Genomic DNA, 18397 nt, shown 5'->3' with positions numbered 1-18397 from the left:
TCCAATGTTTTCAAGGCTGACTTGAACATTTGAATACAGTGGCTAAAACTATACTGCTTGTGGTAATGAATATATAGAGGATGCCTAGAGGTCTAGGTATGAATTAAATATCTTGGCGCAGGCTGGATGCTTCAGGGAGAATTTCCTAAACCTCTTGAACGAAACGTGTGAATTCCGTCCAGCTCTTTCCTGAAAGAGTCTGCAAACGGCAAGATCTGGCACTCCAAAAGCTGCCTGCGGAATAGCAGGGAATTGCTGTTCCATTATGAAACCACCTTCACCAAGATGACAAAGTTTAAATGGCATTTGCAGAATCTTTTCGTGCTGGCGGGATTGCACAGGACAGTCGGAGTCATCACATTCCCTCTGAAGTCTATGCAGCCATCATTATTCCTGCCAAAAAGGGCAAAAAGGTGTTGTAAGGGCTCTGAGACAGGGGGTTTTAAATAATCTGCAAATTTTCAATTCCCAGCTTCCCCCCTTTAGAGGCAACTGCAGTTGTGGCATGTTCATCCCAATGCTGATGCATATCATCCCAATTTGATTTCAATTTCTGGCTAATTCTGGGAAATTCTATAGATAGCTGAAAGTCACGGGCAGCAACCAGTGTGCAGTCTTCCTAAGTGTGTTCCGTCACAGGTAGCCCCAGAACGCTTGCCATGGTAATGCACTGTGCTGGCAAAAAGAAGGGGGTTGTCTTTTTTCCTTCATTTAGGATATAAATAAGCATACACTCAACTTGCATCCTGGTGAATAGTTGACTCAGTCATCATACAGGCTTGGAAGCCTGTAAACCCCTGCCAAGTCCAGGTCACTGGGTCCACCGTGCAGCCACGCGGGCTGCACAGGAATGTTGGGACAGGAATGCCGGGACAGGAGGCCCAAAGTTTAGGAGTGACCAGACAGGAGAGATTGGTGTACACTCCTTCCGGAAAAACCAGGATCTGTGGCCACTTCCAATGAGAGATCCTGTGCTTTGGGATTTCATTCCAGGTGTTCTTAACAGGGACAGGAATTTACCATTTCCCAGTCAGTGGGATCTTGGCATTTTGTCTGGTGGAGAGTACCGAGGATAATCTCACCACCTCAGGGGTGGTTGCTTCAAAGAAAACGGGAAGCAGTGCTCTCAGGTAGATGGAAGTCTCTCTCTCTGTATTTCTAATAATTAATTCATTAATAAAGAAACAGGATTCACAAATCACAGCTATACACACACACACACACACACACCCTGCCTCCCACTCACCCTCTTCCCTTTCATCTTCACAAACCCAGAGAAGAACATTGCCTGCAACAAGAATTTGAGGACTGGCTTCCTCGGCTTTCTCCTCCAGCTCCTGGATGGCTCGGCGGGGTGAGTGGGATGGCCAATGGTGGAAAGCCTCGCCACGGGCTAGAGGGAGATGAGGAAGAAGGTGACGCACGACATCCGCCTGGCACCAGCACGACCCTCAGGAGGACGATGCAGGCCCAGTGCCACGCACTGATGTGCATCTACTGCATGAAGGGGTGCAGGCCTCTGGGGACTGCTCAGCTCCTGGGCCACCCAGGACTCCCACAGCTCAGTCGCCATGAAGCCAGCTCATCTGTAGACTCAGGATGTGGACAGCCTGCATGGGGTAGGGGTGGCCCTCCCCACCCATGTGTACCCCTTATCCCATCCCTCCAAGTGCTCTTTCTATTTGCAAAGAATTAGAACTCTTACAGGCAATTGTGGGTTAATAGGAAATGATGTATTACTTTAAAACCAGAAAAATCAAAGATGTTAAATGATTTAACAGGAGAGTTAGAAGCACATTAACAAAACAACTTTTTTTCATTTTTTGCAAACCTCTTGCTTTTAACATAAATGCTTAAGAAATTATTTTCATATAATTTCTTATGTTCATATCATGCACATATTACATACCTACTAGAAACATATTAATTTGGATAGATGACTGTTAATTGCAACTTATTAATGTAAATGCCATTGCCAGTAAAGTTTACTTACTGGGAACTGCTTTGGCAGCTGGTAGGTCAAATTCATTTACTCTCCCTACAAATTGATTTCTACAGACACAGTAATATTTCTTTATCCTAAGAGGTTTAACTGATGGCATCCTTGAGCCTTTACATCTGTTACAGGCAGTTTCAGACATCCACTGAAAGTTTAGAGTACGTTCATTATCATAGGCCAGAATTGGCCATGGCACATTCAATTGATTCTTGATATTAGCCCACAGGAGCCAGCCAGCATTCCAAATTCACCAAAGTAACAACTATAAATCTTACTTTCACTTTTGTCTGTAACAAATCTTCATTAAAATAAGTCAAGATTACTTTATTAACACACACAATCAACTAGTCCTATTCTGGCCTTTGCTGCTGGCTTAGGAAGTGATCAACAAGAAAGTACAAAGTTGATATGAACAAGGCTTTCTTCTATGCCTTTTAGCATTTGCAACTCTGATGATGCTATGTATTCTTGGGTTTGCTAATTGCTAATTTGAATTCTTTTTCCAAAATTAAAAATCAAATCATAGGTTGCAGTAGATGCTTCTTTTCTTGAAGTACACTGAGTTACTACTACAGAATGTGTCTAAGTGGAAAGTGCACTGGCTTCACCCCCGGATGGATGTAGGTCAGGTCCTGGCTCCAGTGTTTTGAAGTGTAGGCATTGGCAAAGCTCTGTGTTAAATTTCATTTTCACATCTATAAATTGGTGACACTCCATACCTTCCAATATTGTTATGAGGCGCAGGATAAGGTATATGGAGAATTGGGCTTTTATTATAAATATGAGTTGCTATGATACAATTATGAAACTTCTTAGAGACAGTCCATTTTCTTCCGTCACTGTTAGAACTGTGTTCCTGAAGGAAATGTCCCTTTCACCATCATTGGGCTTATTTTGGAACACAGTGTATCTCTAAGGTGCCATGATTCAGCAACGTTACTAATTGTCTCCATGTCAAAGGAAAGCAACCAAGAGAATACCAAATGGTAATCCCTTGAGTTGGCATTGTTCTCTATGAAGTAACTCATTTCCCACTCTTCCTTGTGTTCACTTTTACTCTTAAACCCTTGCTTAACTGCAATCTGTGCGTGCTTTTTTTAGGGAAACTTTATGTCACTATGCTACCTTCCTTTTATGTTCCCCCACAATGCCCAGCAGTGGGTCTCATATATTCCAGTAGGCTCTCCTTGACTGTGGTTTTACTTTCAGTTGCCTGTGGTGGTCAATAACAGTTTTGAAAATATTAAATTTTCAGAAACAAACAATTCATACATTTTAAATTGCAAGTCATTCTGAGTAGTGTGATGAAATATCACACCATCTAGTTCCTTCCTGGGATATGAGTCATCCGTTTGTCCAGCTATTTAGTCTGTGTACACTAACTGCTCATTAGCCATCTCAATTATCAGATCAACTGTTGCTGTATCAAAGTGCTAGTGTTCAAGGAATCTTTATTTTACTTAATAATGGCCAAACCACAAGAGTAGTGATCTGCAGTTTGGCTACACCAAAAGAGAAGCCTCAAAGTGCTCCCTTTAAGTGAAAAGCAGAAGTTCTTGACAATAAAAAGAAAATTGTATGCTGAGGTAGTTAAGATCTACAGTAAAAACAAATCTTTTATCTGTGAAATTGGGAAGAACAAAAAAGAAATCCATGTTAGTTTTGCTATTACACCTCAAACTGCAAAAGTTCTAGCCATAGTGCTTAGTTAACATGGAAAAAGATATTGCTGTGTAAGGTTTTTTACCATCTGTGGGTTTCCAGCATCCACTAGGGTTTTAGAATGCATCCTTTGGGCCGGCGCCGTGGCTTAACAGGCTAATCCTCCGCCTTGCGGCGCCAGCACACCACTTTCTAGTCCCGGTTGGGGCACCGGATTCTATCCCGGTTGCCCCTCTTCCAAGCCAGCTCTCTGCTATGGCCGGGAAGGCAGTGGAGGATGGCCCAAGTCCTTGGGCCCTGCACCCGCATGGGAGACCAGGAGAAGCACCTGGCTCCTGGCTTCGGATCAGCATGATGTGCCGGCCGCAGCGGCCATTGGAGGGTGAACCAACGGCAAAAAGGAAGACCTTTCTCTCTGTCTCTCTCTCTCACTGTCTAACTCTGCCTGTCAAAAAAAAAAAAAAAAAAAAAAAAAAGAATGCATCCTTAAGAATGCATCCTTTGTGGATAAGGAGGAGGCTCCTGTATTTATTAGTTAAGCAAATACTTGAATGCTTACGATATATCAGGCCCTTATTTTAGACTTTGGGTATTTACCATTTAACAATACAATTAAAAATCGCTGCCACAGAGAGCACAGGTTCCAGTGCACACAGGAAATACAGTATTTCAATTCTTGTTGTGCAAATGAGACAAAAAGGCATTTTGATCCTTATCTGAAATCTCTGACCAATTCAGCTGGAGAATTAAGGCAAGTAATTTAATGAATCCGCTTCCATACTCTGCAGTTTTCAACCAATACAAACATACTTACACATGACATACATATAGGAATCTCTAGATCATCTCTTGGCTGTCAATTTTTTTGTTACTACTGTGATAATTATTACAAAAATCTGTTCCAGATATATATATATATATATGTGTGTGTGTGTGTGTGTGTATATATATACTGAAAATATTTTCTCTTGCAGTCTTGCTGAATATAAGTACAGTACTTTGGAGACACTGGAGGGATGTCAATTTAAAAAAAGTTAATTTTTCAGTATAAATAGTGTTTATGGGGCCAGCACTGTAACATATTGGTAAAGCCGCTGCTTGTGATGCCAGCATCCCATATGGGCACCAGTTTGTATCCTGGCTGTGCCACTTCTGATCCAGGTACCTGCTAATGGTCTGGGAAAAGCAGCTGGAAATGGCTCAAGTGTTTGGGCCCTATACCCATGTGGGAGACGCAGATGAAGCTCCTGTCTCGTGGTTTCTGTCTGACCCAGCCTTGGTCTTTGTGACCATCTGGGGAGTGAACCAGTGGATGGAAAACCTCTCTCTCTCTCTTTCTCTTTCTCTCCTCTCTCTGTAACTCTGACTTTCAAATAAATAAATAAAACTTTTTTAAAAAAAGTATTTATGTACCATTTTAAAAATGCATATTCACCAATAACATTAACCTTCAAACTAAGATATACTATAAATCTCAGATATTTGACAGTAGACTTTTTTAATGGTTAAAAAATGGTAAAAAGAATTTTTAAACAATAAAATGAAGAGTTATACCATTGCAGATTTGCCTCTTCAAATGGCACAGCTCATCTTTGACATACACTTGTAAAAGGCACCATAAGTTAACAGGGTAAAGACAGCAAGAAACCCAAACTGAGCCACTTTCCCCAACTTTCTTTTTGTACAAGTATATACATTTTAAGGCAGACACTTTTCTGTGCAAAATACAACAGATGAAAATCAACATATATTACATGTTTACACATTCTTGGATTTTCTCATTTATTCATGATAAAGAATATTAAAACAGTTTTCCCTAATAAAACATAAATAAGTTGGTGAATAAATTTTTAAAAATTATTTAGAGACTTCATTACAGACCCCTCATAGAAGATAAATAACAATCAATCTTTTTTTCTTGTTTCTTCTTTCAGAAATGTCCATATCAATTTGTTCACTATGTCAGGTTGGTCTTGCTGGAGCCAGTGACTGGCTTCTGACAAAATGGTTAGCCTGAAATAGTTTTTAACATAGATCTTCGTGACTTCGGCCATTTCAACGTCCATAAATGCGTCTTTCTCGCCCCACAGTAGTAGTGTTGGAGTGGTCACCATGTGATGTTTAAGGGGCAGGCAGCTACAAAAACAAAACACGCAGGCTTGGAATTCACGACCAAAGTTAGAATAACATAATGTTTTAGCAGGCCATGCATTCCCTAAGGGGGTAATATCACCTGCAAAAGGGTGAAAATTTCTTCTTGGGAGAGTGAAAAAGTCATACTTTTTATACATAGAGCATAGACATACATACTGTACAAAAGCATACATTAAACTTTCATGAGGTGAGGTGGGGCGATTAGGGAAAAAATGTCTTAGAAGTGCTCCCTGGGGAGGTGATAATGAAAAAAATGGTTGAGAAACACTGCATTAGGCAATCAGCCTATACAATGAAAAATTTAAAAGGCCATTCAAGAAAGGGTCCAATAAAATTTTAAATTGGATGAGGCTAGCAAAATTTATAAGGAAGGCTATAAATTAAATATGAAATTCATCACTATGAGGAATAATATGCTTTAAAGGATACGAGAATTTCTGAATAGTGTGATGAGGGATAGCTTTAAATTGTGTTAGTGTTTACTTACATTTTAAGCTATTCTTAGATAATCTGATGTATTTTATGTGAAAATTGGAGCTGAAAAATTAGCAAATGTATTTGGACTAAGCTTTAATATTATGTGATATTATATTTACAAGAAAGTTCATTTTTTGTATAGTTTCTTAAACACAGAAAAGTAGAAAGAATAAAAATAAAATCATGAGTAATTCCTACATCAAAAAATAATCTTTTGTTCATTTCTATGATTACAGTTGAGACCATACTGGAAAGACAATGTAATAAATATATTCAATCTACACAGAGTGTATGAATGTAAATTTAATATTTAATTTTATCTTAAGGACTTTCTCATTTCTGAACATTAAAAATTGTAAATTATATAAGGTATTATCTTATGGTATTACAACCCATAAATGACTAGATTATCCCTTTATAACTGAATATTTAGCTGCTGTGGTATTTTCCTTGTTTTAACTGATGCTATGTTGAGCATTTGGTGTCCAAATCTATGTTGGCGTTTCAAAAAATTTCCTTGGGCAAGAGCCCTGTAAGTGGAATTCCCGAGCTAACGGGTTCAAATATTTTTAAAGCTTTTGACACCTTCTGTTACACTGCTTTTTAGAAAGGTGACTGGTGTTAATTAGACTCCTTTTGACTAAGAATGAGAATGAACATCTAATTAGAAGCTGTCCAGCACTGAGTCACATTTTTGCTTGTTAATCAAAAAATCAGACTTGTGGCTACTTGAGTTGATAGAATGCTGCAGGAATATACAGGATATCACATATGTAAATCAAGGACTTAACATTTGATGCCCATATAAATGGCCATCATTTGGTTGTTAAAAGGCAGCTAAAATTAAGTTCCTTATTAACACATAAACTGACAGAAAAAATATACATTCTAGAGCACATAAAATGTCCAAACCTAAAACATTATCTGTACATTGTAGCAATATCTGTGCAAATGATAACTGAATTAGCAAGGTAAGGGGAATTTTAAAATTAGACAAAGAGAAATGCAAATTGTTCATCAGATCAAACTGGGGATAATACGGAGAAGTTCCCAGAAAAGTAAAAGACAAACATATTCTCTGGTCCTGAGGCCACAAACCGCTAAATTTCATGTGAAATATAAATTATATCTAAAATAAGGTAAAACATCACATATCTTAAGAGAATGGGTTGTCAGGATAAATAACTTATTGGGAAATACTAGATAAAATATTTCTGACTAAATGAGCAATCTTAGTATAAGAACAATTTGGAAAACCTAAAAAACTGAAGCAAGTAGTAGTGATTGTTGCTTCATATCGTTAATTGTTTAGCCTATCAAAATGCTTTTAACATGCTGATTTCAAATTTTTAGTGGCAATTTAACGTTATTCCTCCAAAGTCTTGAGTTATCAACTGATTTACAAGTATTTAGGCAGCAATTTACAGACTGTTACACACTTCAACATTACATTTTTATAAGAAAATATTTCATTACTTTAATTAAAAAGTAACATAAAAAATCATAACACCTACACACCCATCTCTCAGCTTAAGAAATACAGCACTGCAGATATAACTGCATCTTTTTTAAAAAATTTTTTTTTATAACTGCATCTTTCTCCTTACCTTACCCATTTCTTTTCTTCACCTCGCCCTAAAGCAGTGGTTCTTAAAGTGTGGCCTCATGACCAACAGCATCATCATCACCTGACACTTGTTAGAAATGCTGGTGGTTGGCTCCTCTACCAAATCTACTGAATTGGAAACTCTGGAAATGGGGCCCAGTTTGCATTTTAATAAGCCCTCCAGGTCAGTCCACCACACACTAGAATTTAAAGACCACTGCTCTAGGAGTCACGATAAGGCAGGAACTGGTTTCTTACCATCCACATGAAGGCTCTCTCTTTCTCTCTCTCTGTGCCTCTGCCTCTCTCTAACTCTGCCTTTCAAATAGGTAAATAAATCTTTAAAAAAAAAATGCTATGTCTGTCATAGCAAGTTCCCATATATGTGATTCTATTTTTGGGCTTTCTTCTCTATTTCATTAGTCAATGTGTCCATTATAAAGTGAATACCATATTTTATTTATTTTATAGCCTCATTATAAGTCTTGATATCTAATAGAGATAGACACCTACCTATTCTGTCTTCAAAATGACCTCGGCCATTTTGGGGTCTAACTTATTTCTGGTCCACTTCTATATCTTCCATTTCTAGATTACTAAGAGGTCTTTCGTGAGAGTGTGTCAAATTTTTATTACGTGCTTGTTAAAAAATTGAGATGATTCTCTTTTTCTCTTTAGTCTGTTACTGTGGTAAATTAAATTAATGGGTTATATATATATAATCTCATACATATGAGGCAAGGAGACAGAGAAACAAAGCATATCTTCTTTTTATAATACCTGAAAGAGCCTATTAACAGTGGGATTTTTCCATGGAAAAACTTACCTGTAAAACCATCTAAGTCTCTACATACAGGTGTGCATTTGTGTATGCCTGTGTTTTTTTGCATATATGCTTTAAATTAACTTCCCAATTTCTTTAATGACTATAAATCTATTCAGCTGTGTAGTTCTTCAAGAGTTAATTTTAGGTAAGTTTTTTCCTTCAAAACTATCATTTTGTCAATGTTCTTAGATTTGTTAACCTAAGATTTTATATTTTAATGTTTATTATATTTGTGTATGTTTATTTTATGTTTTCTGATGTCTAATACTGTTTATTTGTGCCTTCTGCTTTTTTCTTGACCAATCTTCCCTAAAGTTTATCTATCTTGATAGTCTTTTCAGAGAATATGCTTTTGCCAATTCTCTCCAATGTGTCTTTATTTTTTGTTGTATTATTGCTTTTCATTTAATTTAAATTATTTTCCTCCTAATTTATTTTTGTTTACATGTTCTTTTTCTAACTTCTTGAATTGGAATTTTGCTTATTAATTTTCAATCTTCTTTTCTAACATTAGCATGTAAAGATATATATTTCTTCCTAAGTATTGTTTTAATTGCATTCCACATGCTTTGATATTATCATTTCTCTAGGTTTCTACTAATTTCTGTTATGATTTTTTGATCCATGAGTTATTTAGTAATGTTTTTTTCAAATTTCTGAATATGTGGAATTTACCAAAACTTTTTTTTTTTTTTTTTGGACAGGCAGAGTTAGACAGTGAGAGAGAGAGATAGAAAGGTCTTCCTTTTCTGTTGGTTCACCCCCCTAAATGGCCGCTACGGCCGCATGCTGTGGCCGGTGCGCTGCGCTGACTGGAAGCTAGGAGCCAGGTGCTTCCCCCTGGTCTCCCATGCAGGTGCAGGGCCCAAGTACTTGGGCCATCCTCCACTGCCTTCCTGGGCCACAGCAGAGAGCTGGACTGAAAGAGGAGCAACTGGGACAAAATCCGGCACCCCAACCAGGACTAGAACCTGGGGTGCAGGCGCCGCAGACGGAAGATTAGCCAAGTGAGCTGCGGCGCTGGCATCAAAACTTTGTTTTTATTAATTTCTAATTTCTTTGTGTTCACAGACATAATCTGTATGATACTGATTCTTTGGTATTGGTTAGGACTTGCTGTGTAGTCCAATTTATAAACAATCTTTGTAAATATTTCTTATACCCTTGAAAATAATGTATATTTTTAAAAAGATTTATTTATTTGAAAGACAGATTATGTATATAGAGAGGGAGAGACAGAGAAAAAGGGCTTCCATCTACTGGTTCATTTTCCAAATGGTTGCAACAGCCAAGGATGGGCCAGACAGAAGCCAGGAGCTTCTTCCAGATCTCCCACATGGGTGCAGGGGCCCAAGCAAGTGGGTCATCTTCCACTGCTTTCCCAGGCACATTCGCAGGGAGCTGGATTAGAAATGGAGCAGCTGGGACTCAAACCAGAGCCCATATGGGATGCTGGCATGACAGGTGGTGAATTTACCTGCTATGCCATAATGCCAGCCTTGAAAATAACATGTGTTTTATAATTGCTGGATAGAGGGTTTTAGAATTTTTCAAGACAGAAAATATATTAATAGGGTTGTTCAAATCTTCTATATCCTAATCCTTTTTTTTTTTTTTTCTGTTTTATTGATCAGCTTCTGAGAGAGGTACATTAAATTTTCCCAAAGTCATTATGGATTTTGGCCATTTTTCCTTATAAATATGTTTTTCCTTTATTATTTGATGCTTAGTTAGAAGTTTATTTTTACAGTGTAGATTCAATAGCCAATGTGATTCCCAGTTCACTCTGGTTCCTCAGTTTCAAATTCTGGAGAGTTCTTAGAGGAGGCTGTGGTGCTAGGTAGGCTGGGATGACAAATGAGGACTATTTTCATGCCTGAGCACAAGAACTTCACCATATTTATAGTGCTATTATATATATATATACATGCATACATATATATATATATAATAATCCTGTTTTTAATTGTGTGCTTTGCTTACCCTACATAATGAACTGCTCATAGGGGTCAGTTGAGCTTTCAGAAGGTCTGAAGGGACCTTCAGCCAACTAGATTTAACCTATAACAATGCAGTTAGAGCTCTGTCTTTTGCCTTTATAAACTTGAGTGCTGACATTCACAGACCTGCTTTTCTCTCTCTCTCTCCTCCCCCAACCCTACCTCTGCTCATTAACATGCTCACTCTAAATGCTTACTCCTGGGAATGAAACTCCTAATGAATCTCAGAAAGATGAGAGTATTTTCCCTCTTTCTCCATAGCTACTGAAAGCATACTCCTCTGCATCTCAAAGATAGCACTGATAAAGGAATAAAATGGAACATTTTAAAAATTATCATTCTAGTCTCCTGTCCAAAATGGAGACTTGTCTAAAAATATATCATTCTTTTTGCAAATGTTATTTGTAAACATCAAACAACAAACAAGAAAACACGGACTTCAGTCATTATTGTTATATCCTATAAAATATAATGTACAGTTTCTGCAGTCATTTGTCTTGTTTGATAAATTGTTACCTGCATTTAAATTAACAGCCCTATATGCCCCCCTACAAACACACAAGGGGTCTTCAAAAAGTCCATGGAAAGTACTTATTATGAAAAACTGTACATGGATTTCAGTTTTTGCACTAACATAAGTATCTTTTTTTTTTTTAGAAATTTAATTTAATTTAATTTAATTAATTAATTTATTTTTTTTGACAGGCAGAGTGGACAGTGAGAAAGAGAGACAGAGAGAAAGGTCTTCCTTTTGCCGTTGGTTCACCCTCCAATGGCCGCCGCGGTAGCGCGCTGCGGCCGGCGCACCGCGCTGATCCGATGGCAGGAGCCAGGCGCCTCTCCTGGTCTCCCATGGGGTGCAGGGCCCAAGGACTTGGGCCATCCTCCACTGCACTCCCGGGCCACAGCAGAGAGCTGGCCTGGAAGAGGGGCAACCGGGACAGGATCGGTACCCCGACCGGGACTAGAACCCGGTGTGCCGGCGCCGCAAGGTGGAGGATTAGCCTAGTGAACCGCGGCGCCGGCCAACATAAGTATCTTTTAATTGCATTTCCCACGAACTTGTAGAAATACCTGTGGGGGGGGGGGGGCATGGCATTTGCGAGTTTGTTTCTGCTGTTATTAATCAGTAAAAGTTTGGATTTATTTCTTCTCCCCTTACTGATATGATTTAATGATGTCATGACTCCACTTGGATTCCATATTCAAAGAATTTGAGAGATTTTGTTTTATTTAAGCCAACATCTGCTAAAACTTTTTCCCATCCTCTTACTTTCAATCATTTTGTGTCATTATACTTTAAAATCTTTTTAAAAATTATTTTCAGTTTATTTAAAAGGCAGAAAGGGAGAGAGACAGAGACAGAGAAAGATCTTTCATTCACTGGTTTCCCATACAAAGGCCTACAACAGATGGGGCTGGGTCATGCCAAAGCCAGGAGCCCAGAACTTAATCTGGGTCCCATACATGGGTGGCAGGGACTCAAGTTCTTGAACCATCATCTGCTGCCTCCCAGGAAGGTGCATTAACAGGAAGCTGGCATTGGAAGCAGAACTGGGAAGCTGGCATTGGAAGCAGAACTGGGACTCAAATCCATGCACTCTCATTTGGGATGTGGGTATACCAAGTGGCATTTTAACTATTGGGCCAAATGCCCACCCCGTCCTATATTTGCCATCTCTTGTCTTCCCATCACATCTAACTCATTGCCAAGCCCTGTAGATTTTACCTCTTAAATCTACCCACTCTCTCCAACTCTGTTTTCAGGCTCATTCAAGCTATCATCTTCTGTAGCCCATACTGCTGTAGCTTCCCCACAATCACTCTGAATGTCTTTCAAAATATTCTGTACACCATGGCTTGAATCAACTTATTTAAAGACATTTGGATCTCTTCTGCTTTTCTGCTTGAACCTCTCATTCATTAGTTTCCAATTCATGGCTCTTTTTAAAAAAAAAATGTTTAGGCCGGCGCCGCGGCTCAATAGGGCTAATCCTCTGCCTGTGTCACCTGCACACCGGGTGCTAGTCCCAATCAGGGCGCCGTATTCTGTCCTGGTTGCCCCTCTTCCAGGCCAGCTCTCTGCTGTGGCCCGGGAAGGCAGTGGAGGATGGCCCAAGTCCTTGGGCCCTGCACCCGCATGGGAGACCAGGAGAAGCACCTGGCTCCTAGCTTCAGATCAGCACGGTGTGCCAGCCGCAGCGGCCATTGGAGGGTGAACCAACGGAAAAGGAAGACCTTTCCCTCTGTCTCTCTCTCTCACTGTCCACTCTGCCTGTCGAAAAAAAATGTTTATTTACTTTCTTATTTTGATCAATTTGAAAGGCAGAGAGAGAGAGAGAGAGAGAGAAAGAGACCTATAACAGCCAGAGCCATGACAGGCCAGAACACCATCTGGGTCTCCTACATGGCCAGTAGGGTCCCAAACATCTGAGCTACCATATACTGCTTCCCATAATACATTAGCAGGGAGCTTATTTAGAAGTAGAGCTGCTAGGTCTCCAACTGGTGCTCCAATATGGGATGCCAGTGTCCCAGACAGTGACCTCACCTGCGGCACTACAGTACCTGCTCCTCGTGACTCTTACAACTTTAATAATGTCTCCTTGGCTGTGTATGGCCAGCTGCTACCTACCTTGGGGACCTGTCTTCGTTCCACACTCTTTGTCTCACTCTTATTTTGTGCTCCAGCCACTTTGGCTCTAATTCTGTTACTTGAAGCCACAACCCTCTGTCTGCAAACACAGCTTTGGCAGCTGCCATTTCCTTTTTCTGAACTGCCAAGTGTCTCTGGCTTTGTCTAGTCAACACCTAAATCATCCTTTACTTCCTTGTTCAGACATCATCTCCTCAGTGCTCATCTCTTTCTTTCAAAGCCTTTCTTTTAGCTGATACTCATACACTCACCACTGTGGTTATTTTCTAAATGTCTGTTTCCCCCACTAGTTCAACTTCATCTAGTGTTGCTCATTACTGTATCCTGAATACTTACACAGCCTGGAAAAAAGAAAGTGCTTAATAAATATTTCTTTAATGAATAAATGTACATACAAAATATGACTAAAATAGAGGCCAGAGTTGTGATACATTGGGTTAAGCCACTGCCTGTGAGTCTGACATCCCACCGAGGGCCAGTTCAAGTCCCAGCTGCTCCACTTCTGATCCAGCTCCCTGCTAATACACTTTGTAAATCAGTGAAAGATGACCCAATTGGTTGGGCCACTGCCACCCATGAGGGAGACCTAGATGAAGTTCCAGGCTCCTGGCTTCAGCCTGGTCCAGACCTAGTCTCTGTGGCCAACTGGTGAGAGGACCAGCAGATAGAAAATCTCTCTCTTTTTTTTTTCTTTTGACAGGCAGAGTGGACAGTGAGAGAGAGAGACAGAGAGAAAGGTCTTCCTTTTTGCCGTTGGTTCACCCTCCAATGGCCGTTGCGGTAGGCGCGCTGCGGCCTGCGCACCGCGCTGATCCGATGGCAGGAGCCAGGTGCTTCTCTGGTCTCCCATGGGGTGCAGGGCCCAAGCACTTGGGCCATCCTCCACTGCACTCCCTGGCCACAGCAGAGAGCTGGCCTGGAAGAGGGGCAACCGGGACAGGATCGGTGCCCTGACCGGGACTAGAACCCGGTGTGCCAGCGCCGCAAGGCGGAGGATTAGCCTATTGAGCCGCGGCGCCGGCCAGAAAATCTCTCTTTCTCTCTCTCCCCTCTCTCTCTTTCTGACTCTGTCTCTCTCTGTAGCTCTGACTTTCAAATAAATAAATATTTTATATATACATATATATAACTAAAATAGAAATCTATTCAAAATAATCTAAAGGGAGAGAGAATTGAATAATTGTTAAAACAAGTGACATATGGGGGATCTATTACATTAGTTACTCTTCCATACATTCAAAATTTTCTGTGAAAAAAAATCAGAATGCCTTATTTCAGTCTTTGGATAAGTAGTGAACTTACTCTTAAAAATAAAGTATTATCTCTTTAGGGTCATATTGAAGTATTTTACTTAGCTAATAAGAAATCAGACTGACCTGAAGATATTTCGGTAATGATTAATTGGACCACTTAATGCTCCAGGCTGAGAAAAGACATAAAGATAAGCCTCAAGGTCTTCTGTTGTCAATCGACATCCTCTTCTTCCAATGCCAGTGCTGTGACTGGTAAACAGGTGTTTCAAAGCCTAATCGAAACGAAAAGAGAATAATCAGAACCTCTCAGTCACTGAGTAATCATCTGCCTCCTCAGCATTTAAACAGCCATGCTAGATACCTCACTATTATATACTTCTGCTTTTCTGGCTTTACTGTTTTTTTTTTTTTTTTTTTTTGACAGGTAGAGTTATAGACAGAGAGAGAGAGAGAAACAGAGAGAAAGGTCTTCCTCCCATTGGTTCACTCCCCAAATGGCCGCAATGGCCGGAGCTACACCTATTCAAAGCCAGCAGTCAGGTGCTTCTCCTGGTCTCCCATGCAGGTACAGGGCCCAAGCACGTGGGCCATCCTCCACTGCCCTCCCAGGCCACAGCAGAAAGCTGGACTGGAAAAGGAGCAACCAGGACTAGAACCCGGCACCTATATGGAATGCTGGTGCCGCAGGTGGAAGATTAACCAAGTGAGCCACGGCACCGGCCCCCCTGGCTTTACTTTTAATATTGCTCTCTTCTGCTCTCCTGTGCACACTTCACTCTTATGAAAAGCATTCTGTCTTCCTGGTGGCTGTTCATACACTACACAGCCCAATTCCAGCTATGCCTACTGACAACTAATTCTCCCCCTACAAACCCATGAAATTGTTCATATTTCTTGTTTTAACCATAATTTGGGATAATGAATACATTTTACATCACCACCCAATTCATATCAGTTTCATGTCTATTTGAAATATATGCTATACATATATATGTACAAAAGTTAAAAAAACAGTTCTTATTATAATGTACACTATTTTAATTCAATTCTATTCTACTTAATTTGTAAAAATTCTATTCACAAGTCACTAAATCAATTTCATGACTCCCTGAAAGGTCCCATTGATAATTTGAAAAACACTCTTCTATATCAGCATTGCTCAAAGTACAGATCTAAACCACATGCACCAGAATCACTGGGAAGCTTGTTGAAAATGCAGATACTGGGGCCAGAATTGTGGCACAATGGGTTAAACCACTGCCTGTGCTGACTGGCATCCCATGTGAACACTAGTTTGAGTCCAGGCTGCTCTGCTTCTGATTCAGCTCCCTGCTAATGTGCCTGGAAAGGCACATTATGATGGTCCAGGTGCTTGAGCCCCTGGACCCATGTGGGCTATCCAGATGGAGTTCCAGGCTCCCAGTTTTGACCTGACCCAGTCACGTTAACGAGAATTGATGAGAATTGTGTTATAGTAATTATCATGCACTTGCTTGACCCAGAGAATCTAATATATTAATAGACTCCTTAAAAAAAAAAGAAAAACTCTGTATGCTGATATGGAGTGATCTCCAGTTGTTAATGAAGAAAAAGAAAAGCAAGGGTAGAAAATCAATGTCATTTCATGCAGAGGATGGAGCAAACAGGCAGGCAAGACCTCTGTAAATATGCTTTGTTTTAAAGCTTTGACTTGGAACCATATAAATGCTTTATACAAAGTCACAGAAATAAGAAAAGGCTCTCTAGCCTTAAATTTCTTTTGGAAGCATAAGAACTTGCTATGGCTTGAGTATGATGTGAGTCCCAAATTCATGCAATTTATTCCCCAAAGTCTTACGTTAATGCTACTGAGAGCCACAGCATTTGTAGGCAGGGCCTTTTAAAGCAGATTGAATTAGGTTGTTTGGGTAAGACCCTCATGATTGAATCTTGGTGGCCTTACATGGATAGAGACATAGACGGGCATGCTCCCTGTCTCTTGTCATGTGATGCTTTGTGCTGCCTCAGGACTCGGTCAGCAAGAAAGTCACTACTAGCTGCTAAACCACTGGGATCCATCTAATCTTAGATTGTGAATCTCTGGAACCATGAGCCAAAGTAAGCCACTTTTCTTAATAACATTAGACTATCTCAGATATTTTGTTATAGTAATAAAAAAACTGAACAATACACAATGCATGATTTATTTATTCTTTCTAAAAAAAAGTGTGTCCAAATCCTGTCCAATGGAAAGATCTAGAAGCAATGAAAACCCAATTATAAAGATCACCTTGACACTCAGGCTGCAGTCACTAAATATCAATTCCTACTAAAAGGAACTACATGACTGATTCCACACTGGGAGCAGAAAGTAAAAGATAAACTCAGGACATAAAGAAAGCAAGCTACCCTTAATTTAAGGGATTATGTCATAAGGAGTCAACCTGAAGGGTTGCCTAATATGGGACAATCCAAGCATCAAAAAGAATAATGATTGTAACTGCATGGTAATATCACCCATGTTTTCATTACTCTGAAAACACTTCAGTAAAGAATGAAACATTTATCCTGCCATTCTTATGCGAACTGTATTTCAAAATAAGCAAAGTAAATGTGGGAAAATTCTTCTTTGTAGAATTCCAGTTAATAAAAGCAGAAAGAATGACAGAATTAGAAAATCACCATTTTGTACACATTAACGTGATGATAGGTCTAGCCCATGAATTAAAACTCAGTCTAATTGAGCTTCTAGATCAGCAGCACCATGAAGTGGTAAAAACAAGGATCAGAGGAAGAAGTGGAATACCATCTCAACAAAGCAATCAGCCAACTCTCAGGACAAATGGCCAAATCTGCTCAATAGGTAAGTGGCATTAAACAGAGTGAAGGAAGTGTTCTAGATTTTACAAGCCTTGACAACAAATACGATATGTGGACCTTATTTGGTTCCTGAATCCAACTAGTGAAGTATACCAAGGCAGTGAGACAGTTAAGGAAATTTGAATCTGTATTAAATATTAAGTTATTATGTATTTGTTAGTTTGATAGTGGCATTAGGTTATGTAAACAAACAAATTCCTCATCTGTCAGACATATGAGGGGTCTTCCAGGGAAATGTATATTATGAGAAAACGATAAACAAATTTCAAAAACTCTTTGAACCAAAGTATCTTTTAATTCCATTTCCTATGAACTTTTTGAAGTACACTTGTGGATGCAGAATTATTTCCAAGTAAAATGATATTATGTCAGGGCCAGCGCTGCGGTATAGTGGATGAAGCCGCTGCCTGCAGTGCCAGCATCCCATATGGGCACTGGTTTGAATCCTGGTTGCTCCACTTCTGATCCAGTTCTCTGCTATGGCCTGGGAAAGCAGTGGAAGATGGCCCAAGTCCTTGGGTCCTTGCACTCACATGGGAGACCCAGAAGAAGCTCCTGGATCCTGGCTTCAGATTGGCCCAGCTCCAGCTGTTGTGGCTATCTGGGGAGTGATCCAGCAGATAGAAGACCTCTCTCTCTCTCTCTCTCTCTCTCTCTCTCTCTCTGCCTCTCCCTCTCTGTAACTCAACCTTTCAACTAAATAAATACATCTCTAAAAAATTAAAAATTAAAAAAATCTAAAAACTTTAAAATGATATCATGTCTTTTTTAACCTTCTCCAAATGTCTAATAACAAGAAGCATTCAATAATCTTCTAAGATACTTGTGTATGACTCCTGGTGTCAGGTACACCAGTGCCTGCACGCTTGCTTTGTGTAGTGGTTTAGTTTCCTCCCAAGAACTTT

The 18397-nt window shown here is 39.8% G+C and overlaps 1 protein-coding gene across 2 annotated transcripts in view; it reads right to left on the bottom strand.

The window, feature by feature from the left end:
* EPHX4 (epoxide hydrolase 4) overlaps positions 1–18397 on the bottom strand; it is a 39367-nt gene continuing 20970 nt past the window's right edge. Inside the window, exons 6-8 of one of the 2 annotated variants that reach the window (XM_062191728.1) lie at positions 14757–14905; positions 1247–1393; positions 1–393 (exon numbers count right to left, since the gene is read on the bottom strand). In XM_062191728.1, the coding sequence (XP_062047712.1) occupies positions 1264–1393; positions 14757–14905 (279 nt within the window). In that variant the 3' untranslated portion in view covers positions 1–393; positions 1247–1263. Of the gene's footprint in view, positions 394–1246; positions 1394–5122; positions 5798–14756; positions 14906–18397 lie in introns of those variants that run through there. The other variant, XM_062191727.1, reaches the window with a different exon arrangement.

Source organism: Lepus europaeus, chromosome 5 (assembly GCF_033115175.1).
Source record: "Lepus europaeus isolate LE1 chromosome 5, mLepTim1.pri, whole genome shotgun sequence".
In the NCBI taxonomy this organism is placed as follows: domain Eukaryota; kingdom Metazoa; phylum Chordata; class Mammalia; order Lagomorpha; family Leporidae; genus Lepus; species Lepus europaeus.
Note: the sequence above shows the minus strand (reverse complement) of the source record. Positions and strands in the feature narration are given on the sequence as shown.